The sequence below is a fragment of the Dermacentor silvarum genome, chromosome 1, assembly GCF_013339745.2.
Source record: "Dermacentor silvarum isolate Dsil-2018 chromosome 1, BIME_Dsil_1.4, whole genome shotgun sequence".
In the NCBI taxonomy this organism is placed as follows: Eukaryota; Metazoa; Arthropoda; class Arachnida; order Ixodida; family Ixodidae; genus Dermacentor; species Dermacentor silvarum.
The window spans coordinates 390,127,615-390,139,492 of record NC_051154.1 but is presented as its reverse complement, the minus strand read 5'-3'; the positions used below and the strand labels follow the sequence as shown (position 1 = coordinate 390,139,492).

Here is an 11,878-nt window from a genome sequence, read left to right as displayed (position 1 = left end):
TGAAACTCTCCACCCCAGCTCTCGCCAGGTGGTCTGCAGCCTCTACCCTGCCCTAACCGGCCGTTCGGCCGCGTTAGAATTGATCTGTATGGACCACTTCCTTAGACATCAGCTCGTAACCGCTGGGCCATTGTTGCAGTCGATCATCTCACACGATACGCCGAAACGGTCGCCCTACCGGCAGCTACAGTGTGCGACGTTGCAATATTCCTGCTTCGCTGATTCATTCTGTGGCATGGTCCGCCTCAAGAACTGCTCAGCGATCGCGGACGCGCCTTCCTGTCGGAAGTAGTTGAAACCATTCTCAAAGTGTGCCTCCTTATTCATCGCACAACTACGGCACTGCACCCTCAAATGAATGGCCTCACAGAACGCTTCATCCGTATGCTCAGCGACGTGCTTTCAATGTACGTCGCCTCTTACCACACTAACAGGGACGTCATCATACCCGTCAGTACCTACGCGTATAACACCACTACGCATACCACCACCATATTTTCAACCTAATTTTACTGTATGGGTGGCACCCTTTTCACACCATCGATACAATTCTGCCGTACCGGCCGGATGCATCCAAGTGCGTGCCTCTTTTCTGCCACGGTCACACATGCAGAAGAGTGCCGCGACGTCGCTCGGGCCTTTACTTCCGATGACCAAGAGTGCCAGAGGAGCACTCGCGGTGACGCCACTTTCACGGTCACCTTCGATCCGGGAGCGCCCGTGTGGTTCTCAGTCCCTTTCACTGCCCCTGGCCTCTCATCAAAACTGTTTCTGAAGATGATGGCCCTTGTCGTGTCCTCGAACGCGCATCTACTGGAACTATGTAATAGAACCAGTTGAGCCATCTTCAGACATGCGCCGCCGTGGACGAGTCATTGTCCATGTCCGAACGTTTAAATTCTTACTAGGACCCGCACATCGTGACGAGCTGTTAGGTCTCCGGACGGCTCCCTTATCGCTACTGGGGGTGATTGTAGCGAAGTAGAGAGACGCTAGTGGGTTCAGCTCTACTGGATCAAAACGCTAGTGGATCGAGCACTCTTGCTTGGCAATGGCTCTCGCTCTTTGAAGCCGTCACTGCCCTGACCTTTGACGTTGCGCTGCTCCGAGCTCTGCCAAATAAACACCTTTAGAATATTATCGTCCATCTCATTTCTTGCATATTTCTCATGCAAACTTTAATTTTATTTCAACACCCTGATTCAATCCTGCACGATTACACTAATATTTCTATTTTGAACTCTTATATTGCCTTTTATTTCTTCATATGATATTGCATTACTTTAATTGTACCGCCCGCTTCTTGGCCCACCAAGAGGATGGTATTCTCCAGTATGGGTATGTGCCATATTGAGGAAATCATCATCACCATCCTTCTGGGAGCATGCAATCTGCGGGCATTCCAAGCTGCCCGCGTGCCCACAGTGCCACGAATTTTAGAAGGTGTTAATGAATCATTTTCTTTAATCTTCAGTGATTCAGGCAACAAACTTGCAATGGACTGATGTATATTTGAAGTGCTTAACCTGAATGCATGCTGCCATGCTAAATGTAATCTTAAACGTAAAAACTTCTTTTTTTGTTGGCCGCGTGAGGCACGATCAGCTCGCGGTCACGAGCACGACTACCGCGAGACGAACGCGCTCGTTTTTCGAGGCCTCTAGCCCGCAGTTCTTACCTGCTGTCTCTAGCACCCTTGGAGAAACTCATGCACGGGCCCGTGGTCCAGGTGTGAGGCGACGACATGGCGGGCGTCGCCGGGGACCTGCTACACGAGAGTCTCATCGAGCTGTGCGTGGACACCGACCTGAGAGCGTTCCATCTGTCAATCGAACATCGCAACCAGACCAACGACTCTGTTACCCTGGAGGCCGCCCAGGCGCCCAAGTTACATAACGTGGGCGTCAAGTGCGCCCAGTCACGGCTGAGAAGGACGTTGTCGAGAAGTACCACTTGAAGCACACGTGGATGTCGCCCAACGCCGCCATTCGCAACACCCTTGGCGGTGACGTGTTCCGGAAGCCCAACGCCAGCCGCAACATCCCTCCGCTCATGAATCAGTGGCGCAGGTCCATCATCACCGCGCGCCACGCGTTCGGCGACCAGTACAACAGCCAGGACTTCGTGGTCCCCGGATCCGGCACGCTCCAGATCAAGTACTCGCCCTCCATCGGAGCTCCCTACAACCATGACGTAAGTGCCGGCAAATTTAATACGTAGCAGATGTACGGGCACTTAAAGGGCAGCTCACCGGGTTTAGGCATTGCAAACAAACAAGCGCGGCCAGGGCGTAAATCACGCACCGGCTGTTGTCTGAAAAGTATCAACCGCTGCACTGCGCCACAACTGTGCAAAAACAGCTGAAATTTCAAAGGAAAGCCCGTGCGCGAGCACTTTCACTTGAAGGAGCTCCCCCTTCCTGTTGGAGAATCCAGTTACCATGCATATTCATCTGAGCTTTCAATCTGAATGCGTGAAATGCGACCGATTATGGCACGTGACTTCGGTAAATCATCCAATGCAGAGCGGTAAAAACCACCCCCGTAGGAATGCAGCGGAGCAAACAGACAAAAAAAAAAACATTCACCGACCATTACGATACTCCCTCAGGCGAATTTTGAGCGCAGCTCCTAAGGTGTTTTGAATTGGCGATATATTGTGGGAACGAATTTCATACTAACCGACATGGTCCTCTTGGCGGCGGCGCTAAGCCTCTGCTGGGGCAGCTCGTTTAGCAGCTGTGGTAAATGCGCTTCTACCGCCTCCGTCGCTCATTATTGAGAATAACCTGGCTGATACTATTTAGTATTGTGATTATATTGTAACGTGGCAGTAACAGTTCAGCACGACAGTGTCGAAACTGTGAGTTACAAATGTAACTCTTTGATAAGTTAGCTTGTCCCCAGCAAAATATGTAACACTCAAGCACAACGATAGCGGCAAGTAGAGTCGGCGATCGTCGGAAATTTGCGGTTCATGCGCGTCGGCATTTATGCATGACTCGTCGAATTTGTCAGTGTAATCGCTGGTGCCCGCGTGGCTTCCAGAAAGTATTACACAATTCGGGTCGCGCATACAGTCAGATTACGAAAAGCGTTGATGACAACAGCGAACGGCTAAAACCATCAATAACATTCGAGAAATTTCTGATAAATGCAGGCACGTCGTGCATCGAGGGATGATGTTTATTATTTGTTAGCCGTTAAAAGCAGTGGCCGAAGCAAGACAAAGTGAACAGAAGACGCGTGGTACTCTGGCGCCATCTCATAGCCATCGTCGCAGAACAAGTCCTGCGCAGCGCTACGCTTTTCTTCTCACGCTTTCGCCATACCCTCCTCCTCGCGCTCTCTTGCTATCGCCGCCTTTCGATCGTTCCCCGCTGCACTCCACGTTGCTCTTTCGTCATTCGCTGTTGTGCTCGTTCGCTCGGTTACGTCGACGCTCGCTGAGGGAACGGTCGCCTGGGAGCTGCGCTCTGAAGGTAAAAAAAGCTGAGCAACCCTGAATTAGGGGTGCGCACTGTTTCCTACAAAAATCATTTGCGACTATGGGCATTGCACGGGTAACAAATGCTGTCTTTCCTGCCTTAACCTAGAGTTAGTCAGTCAAAGACAAAACCAGAATGCTACTATATATATATATATATATATATATATATATATATATATATATATATATATACTTTCATATAAATATTGAAGCATTTGCCGCATTATAGCGAGTTTCCAGTGCCTACAGAAGGTGGTACAGAAGGCCCTTGCACCGTTCGTAACGTAATGCGTACTATGTGTGCGTGTTCACTGTATACGCTCATATAATAGCATACCGCTTTAGTCGCTCGTACGCAGAAGCTTTGCGCACGCAAACATGTAGAGTTGGAATTCTACGTGTTTGGGTGCGCAAAGCTTCTGCGTACGTCAAACTAAAACTGGCAGTGTCTAATATAAACCATGTACCGTACTTCTCGAGTAAGGACGTACATTGTTACTACGCAGCTGAAATACGTCAGCAGGCAGCACCCGTCTCTTTAATATCACCCTAATACGCTTTAATCCATCTGTGCTCGCACAACTTTAAACATACAATCAAGGTTAAAGTGAGATGGACTCGAAACCATTTTGTTGTACAAATTGGAGCAACAGACGGTGTAGCAATGCAAGTGTGCATCCTAATGTTTATGGGACGCACAATGCATCCCGTCCTTGTTAAGATGTTAATTACTACTCAACATGGTTACGTTAACGTGTGTTAATGGAGCTGGCGCCGTTCTGTTCCGCATTCCTCCTTTATTGCGTGTCAGCTACTGCCTGCAGTGATAGTCTCGGGTATACAACAAACGAATGTGTAGGCCTCTCCTGAGCAAAGATTTGAGGCTGCGCTCTTTTAAGTCTCATTAGCCCTATATTTCGCATTTTGTCCCGATGTCTACCAAGTTTACCTGTATATGACTGCTGGATCAACAATGTGCGAAAATATCCTATGTGTAATATACGGGGTGATCATTTTTCAGTTTCACTGAATTTTGAAAAATCATATGTTGCAGAACGCATAATTGCAGTCTTTGAGCTCGATTATTCAGACAAGCCGGCATTACTTGCACGGGAAATGTAAACACATATTTACCTAATTTACAAAAACTCTTTAAATAACTTCTCAATTAGTTACTTTACGGCACATACTACCATGTAAGCAATGTAGCTGGTGAATTTGCTAGGCGTATCCACTTGGAATGAATTTGCAGAATCACTCCGCTTTGAGGATATGCGCCATCAAACTCGCCGTAAAAAGGCGATGTAGTTCCCCTTACTTTTTAACAAAAAGCTATTTTATTCTTTGCAGCACAGAAACAACTGGAACGCCCAGGTCGTAAATAATTAAATAAGAATTATTTAGTCAACTTCCGTTATTGAGTTGAATGTGTGTTTCAATTTCTCTTGCTAGTATGGCCGCCTACGTCATATAATCCAGCTCAATGACAAGGATTATGCTATCTGCCATAGCCGACGTTTAAAAATACCGTAAAACCTAATAATGGTCCCCCCGTAGTTGTAACTGACGACACAACCTATTGTGCAACCACCCCGCACTGTGAGATACATTATAACAAACGATTCTAGCGGAGAATATCCATTCGACGTAAAATTGAACGCTGTGACATTCGGTAGTCTAGTCCCGCTCTGTGAAAAATGCCGCCGACAAACTGAATTTGGAGCGGGCTTTAAATTTTGAACTTTTCGATGAACTTTTCAAGCGATGGACTTTTCTGTCGGCAAGTTTGATGCCGCCGCAATGTACGTTCGTACTTCTGGCGCGTTGATGCACAACCATGCATGGAAATTCATAATTATTCTCTACTCTAATTTGTATGTTAGCTCAGCATCAAGACTGAACATGTTTTTTGAGAAAAGAAAAACACAGGTAATAAGGCTATGGCAAATCTCTACTTCCTGACCCATCCCAAACTGTTGATAAAGAAAGCGAGTCGTAAGCATCTGGATATCACCGAGCAGGCTGCATGCGGCTGAAAGTTGAAGCACGGCGTCAACACTCCCGCTTCATGCAATTATTCAGTAATAACCATGCATTGAGAAATAGGCACATCTTTTATAACGCAGCCGCGGTAATTGTTTCAATAACACGTGCAAGAATTTACTAAAAAAAGAGCGTTCGTCGTTAAGCGCGCCCGCTGCTCTCGCTTGTGTGTGCCTGCTCCAGTTAGAACACGAGACAGCTCCACTGTTGCCCGCAATACTGCCTGTACATATAGTACAGAGACCAAGCACGCTTGTCTGCAGTGGTCGAGTTGCCGGCTGCTTAACTGCGCCAGCATCGTCTACACGTAGCTCCTGTGTTCGAGATCTGTTCGTTACGAACGCGTTGGTCACGCGTGGCGGCGTGGTCATGCGTCGTCCTGTCCTTTACTGTGGTAAACGTTTATAAGTTACCTACAGGAATAGCACTGTCTTTGACCAGCCCTATCTTTGAAGCACAGTGGCTATTTGTATAGCCCCGCTCGAATCGCCTGAAACCAAAACAAAATAACAAAAACCTTATCAGTTAACGCTGGTTCAAACGAAGGACCCCATCGGCTCTTAATAGGATGCTTTAAAACAGTTGGAGAAGTGCAGAAAATCGGCTTCGTTTGTGCTACATATGGTAAGTCCGTCGCGAAAAACACGCATATCGTCTGCTGCTAACTTGTGTTGTACGCTCGGTCTGGCCCTGTTTTTCGCGCTTCAATTGCAGTATCTCTAACATGCACAATACTCCACGACGGAGATTCTATGGGCACGTAAAAAAAGCTGCTTTAACGGCTTATTTTCTGTACTCACAAAGCGGTTTCAACCAGGCTCAATAAAAGCAGCGTCTGATAATTGTAAGACCTCTTCTGTTGTGGTTGCAGTTGGGGCTTAAAAGCGCACAAGGGCCACCGGCGCAAGCAACACTGCTGTTGGTCGTATTCTCCAATCTTGCGGAGAAAACGAACTGCCTGAAATCTTAGAGTACCTAAAAAATCTTCCCGCGGCACAATATAACTGGCATAAAGTACAATATTCGTTCTTCATTTATTTACCTTATGCTTCGAAAGTGCAAAATGCTTCATTATGTACTGAACCGTGGATATTATCCCCTTTCGCCATTCAGAAATCCCTGGTCCAAGATCGCGTCTGTGCGAAGTCAAAGCGCCAGATTAAGGATCTCCACACATGAACTTGAATATTATTCGAAGTTCCTTATGATCAAATGTACTGCACTATAATGTGGAGAGTCCTGAAGACTAATAAACAACTCTGCGGCTTCCATGTTTGACAACACGTTGTAAGTTGCCTCGATACTGTCCACTTAGTGGAAGCGACCGTGAACAGTCTTTCCTCTCTTCAAACACCAGAGTCGTGATAAAAAATTAGCGGCCGTCAAATATACTGCGCGGCCTGATATCGGGGTGCAGTACATCTTTGTAGGAGTGTGTCCAAAGTCATACAAGATATGTCGGATAACTATCATGTCACCGATAATCCCAGCTGCAACTTAGCATAAATTCGCGCGCTTGCAGGTGCACAAAGTATAACAGCTGTTAATGATCAATGTTCAGTGGCGTTCAAGTGCACTGCACTACAAGTGCACTGCACACTGCACACTGCACTGCACACTGCACTAATGCAAACATTGTTTTCGTGACTATTTTTAGATGCTCCGTGCATGTGTAGACAATTTGACAGCTTTATAAAGCTATGTGCCACTGTTATAAGTTAACACAGAACTTATTTTATAGTGGCGAGTCTGTGACCCACAACAGTGCCCACATAACGGAGGAGGCACCAGACCCCTTTGCTATGCCTGCCGTAGCGCAACGTGTAATCTGGATGGTCGGGTCAGGTATGTATGTGGTGTACTATCGGCCAGGAAAGTAAACGGACCACGGCTCCGGCGGCCATAGTGGCGGCCTGGCCACAACGGGGCGCTGCTGTCTTGCTCCGCGCGTTTGGGTCGAGAGTGCCGTGGGTGACATTAAGCTTCTCCCTCACTCTCGCGCTGCCTTGTCACGCTTGATAAAATGCCTAGTGCATCGTGCGGTTGCTCTGCTGCTGGCGGTCGCGATGAAAGGGACCATGCATAGCCGGTATTAACACATTGCGCTGTCGCGCTGCAGCCGACGGCCGATGGGAATGAAACCCTGGCACTGTGAGAGAACGAAGGTATTCTACCTCTGCTCCACGCCACCACGCCACGTCACGTGCTGGCGTGGAGCAGAGGTAGAATACCCGAGTCCACCACATTTTCAGGCATGGAGTGGTGCCTGAAACCGCAAGAAAAAAATATATATCGCCGAGAGCTAGTGGGGCTATACTAGTTCAGGTGCAACCAAAACTAGAAAGGCCCACTAAGCTTTATCAAAGTCACTCCCTCACAAAAACAGGAATTGGCCTCCCTGGTGCAGTTTTCGGCCACTACCAATTAACCCATTGCCCTCAGTTCCCAGTGGTTGCGGAGCACCTGACCAAGGCGGCGATCAGACCTGCTACACGGCAGAGGGTGCTAAGAATCACTAGGTCAAGACAGGCCGCCAATGGAAACTGAACCTGGCAACGTTCAACACGCGCACCCTCTCGAGTGAGGCTAGCTTAGCAGGACTATTTGAAGAATTATCAGGCATTTCCTGGGATATTATTGGCCTTACTGAGGCATGAAGAACTGGTGAGGCTTACACAGTGCTGACTAACGGCCACGTCCTCTGCTACAGAGGTATTGCAGATAAGAAAGAATCCGGGGTAGGATTTCTAGTGCATAGCGGGCAACATTGATGAATTCTACAGCATTAATGAGAGGGTAGCAGTCGTCGTAATAAAGCTGAATAGGAGGTACAAACTAAAGGTAGTACAAGCCTACACCCCAACTTCCAGTCACGATGATGAAGAAATAGGACAGTTTTATGAAGATGTCGAATTAGCAATGAGAAAGGCGCAAACTCAGTATACTTTAGTCATGGGCGACTTCAATGCAAAAGTGGGGAAAAAGCAGGTTCGTGAGCAAGCAATTCGCAACTACGGCATCGATTCTAGGAATGCAAGAGGAGAGATGTTAGTAGAATTCGCGGAAAGGAATAGGCTCCGAATAATGAATACCTTCTTCAGGAAGCGCAGCAACAGGAAGTGGACCTGGAAAAGCTCTAATGGAGAAACACGGAATGAAATAGATTTCATACTCTCTGCTGATCCAAGCATAGTGCAGGATGTAGAAGTGTTAAGTAAGGCTAAGTGCAATGACCATAGTTTGGTGAGGTCTAGGATTTCTCTCAATTTGAAGAGAGAGTGAGTGAAATTAGTCAAGAGGAAACAGGCCAACCTAGAGGCAGTAAGGGTAAAAGCAGACCAATTCAGGCTGGTGCTTGCAAACAAATATGCAGCTTTAGAAAAGGAAGATAAAGGCAACATAGAGGTAATGAATGAAACCGTAACTAGGTTGATCTCAGAGGCAGCAATTGAAGTGGGAGGTAGGGCACCAAGGCAACCAGTAGGTAAGCTCTCCCAAGAAACGTAGCACCTAATAAAGAAACGACAGAAGATGAAACTGTCCAACTCAAGAGATCAGATAGAATTCGCTGAACTGTCAAAATTAATCAACAAGAAAAAGGTAAGGTATATTCGAAATTATAACGTGGGAAAGATTGAGGAAGCCGTAAAATATGGACGCAGCATTAAATCAGTAAGAAGAAAGCTTGGAATAGGACAAGGCAAGATGTATGCACTGAAAGATGAGCATGGTAATATCATCAGCAATTTCGACGACATAGTAAAAGCAGCGGAAGAATTCTATACTGACCTGTACAGTGCCCAAAACAGCCAAGCTACTTTCATTCAAAATAGTGATGAACCGGATACAGAGGCTCCTTCTATTACTAGCGCTGAAGTTAGAACGGCCTTGAAAGACATGACCAGGGGAAAAGCTGCTGGAGAAGATGGAATAACAGTAGATTTATTCAAAGATGGAGGAGATATCATGCTTGAAAAGCTTGCGGCCATTTATACGCAATGCCTCACAACTTCATGTGTACCAGAGAGCTGGAAGAACGCCAACATTATACTTATCCATAAGAAGGGAGACGTTGAAGAACTGAAGAATTATAGACCCATTAGCTTGCTATCAGTATTCTATAAAATATTCACCAAGATAATTTCCAATATAATCAGGGCAACACTTGACTTCAGCCAACCAAGAGAACAGGCTGGCTTCAGGAAGGGATATTCTACGATGGATCATATCCATGTCATAAATCAGGTAATCGAGAAATCTGCGGAGTACAATCAACCTTTCTGCATGGCTTTCATAGATTATGAAAAGGCATTTGACTAAGTAGAGATACCATTATTCATAGAGGCATTGCGTAATCAAGGAGTACAGGAGGCATACGTGAATATCTTAGCAAACATCTACAAGGATTCCACAGCTACCTTGGTTCTCCACAAGAAAAGTAGGAAGATACCTATCAAGAAAGGGGTCAGGCAAGGAGACACAATCTCTCCAATGTTATTCACTGCATGCTTAGAAGAAGTATTCAAGCTCTTAGACTGGGAATGCTTTAGAGTGAGGATCAACGGCGAACATCTCAGCAACCTTCGGTTTGCAGATGACATGCTCTTCATGCTCGTGGACCCTGTGTCCAATCTGCGACTCCTAAACAGGCAAGTCCTTTCTGCGTTTCTTGAGGGAATCGCACCAAATGAGATCAAAGACCTGAGAATAAACGCACGGAAGAATGTACTCGCAGTAGACGTTCTACACCGTAGTGCGCTGCAAAGCCTGCGGCACGTAACGTAGATCGACAAAGTGAAAGTGCGATCCTTGATTCCTACAGGCTGCAATAGCACTAGTCGGCGTCATTTATGATGTCGTTATTTCTATACCAACGGACGACTTGCCTATATTAATAAAGCCAACTACAGAAGGCACTCTTATCACGCACGTGGCAAGACTTGGCAACACACGTTGCCTGAAGCTTGAGTTTGAGGGAGACAGCCTTCACTCACACGTCAAAGTTGGCCACGTCCGCCATCTAGTCCGGCCCTACGTACCGAAGCCCCTGCAATGCTACAAATGCTGCAAGATGGGACACCTAAAAGGTGTCTGTAGGAACAATCTCGCGTGCCCACGGTGCGCTGAATCTCATTCGGAAGAAGCCTGCCGCGCAACTGTGGTAAAGTGCCCTAACTGTCATGGTAGCCATGAGGCCTCATCCAAGGATTGCCCGCGGGTGAGGAACGAGCGAGCGGTACTCAAACGTATGGTACGGGACCATTCTACACACAGAGAGGCTGCCGCTACTCTCAGGCGGCGACGACGACATCGTCACCGAAGAGCATCACGAAGAGTTGCATCTACCGATAGAGATACACCATCTTCCGGCAAAGCGGCTACCATACCAATGCCTACTTCCACAAAGACGGACACTGCGACACCGAAGAAAGGGGCAACACTCGCTCCTCCTGAAGAGTGGCCTAAACTTCGACGAGCACAACCTGCCTCGAAGTCACATCAAATCGCGCCGCCCTCGATGACCTCACAAACCGCTGATGTGACGAGAACTGAGGATCGCCAAGTCATAGCGATGTTGAAGTCACTTATGGACGCCATGCGCATTCTACTGAGCAGCATGAAAATGCCATCGGCGCAGAGCGCACTGCAGGTGCCGGACACCTTGAGTCCGGTACTTGCGGCTCTAGGGTAAAACCACAGCCCGAGAGATGGCGTTGTTTCAAGAGGAGGTCAAGAATGCATCTGTCTTTCAGTCGAGGAATAAGGATTATAAACAGGGATAAGGTGCCTCAGAAAGGCTGGCCAACGTTTCGATAGGAGGACCTATCTTCGTCAAAGGCGGCCTCGTCATCCTCGGCGGGTTAGTTTGAAAGGGTTAGTGGAGTGACGTCACGTCGATGTCCGCTGTGGCTGGCTGTAAAGGGAGAGACTGAAAAGAAAATGAGCGCCGGCGCTTGACTGGCTAGGCGCGGTTTCTAAGACGAGGGGACAAGAGCGGGAGAGCGAGAAAGTGGCAAAAAAATTATAAAAAAGAAAAAAAAACCGTCAGAGGAGGTTGGGGGAGCGAGAGGCGAGTGAGCGTTCGGAGGAGTCGTGGTCGGCGTGCGTTTGGGGTCCCTGAAGAGCCGGTCAGTGTGCAGGTCACAATACGAGTTGAAAGGATGACTTGAGTAGCGTAGCATCAAGGCATCGGGTAATTTTGTGGTTGACAGGGAGCAGCTTGGTCCGTCAAGGGACGTTAGCCTCACTAGTTCGCCCTAGGCGTCGTCGCGGCGGTATACAGAATTGGCGAGACCTTGTGTAGTCAAGGCGCCGAAAAAGGTATCCTGGCGTCTGGGAATTTGGA

The 11,878-nt window shown here is 47.5% G+C and overlaps 1 protein-coding gene across 1 annotated transcript in view; it reads left to right on the top strand.

Moving 5' to 3' along the window:
• The first annotated feature begins 1,744 nt into the window (after positions 1-1,744).
• Positions 1,745-11,878, top strand: part of LOC119446277 (isocitrate dehydrogenase [NADP] cytoplasmic) — a 30,658-nt gene continuing 20,524 nt past the window's right edge. Inside the window, exons 1-2 of the mRNA XM_037710667.1 lie at positions 1,745-1,879; positions 1,933-2,193. Of these exons, the coding sequence (XP_037566595.1) occupies positions 1,745-1,879; positions 1,933-2,193 (396 nt within the window). The remainder of the gene's footprint in view (positions 1,880-1,932; positions 2,194-11,878) is intronic.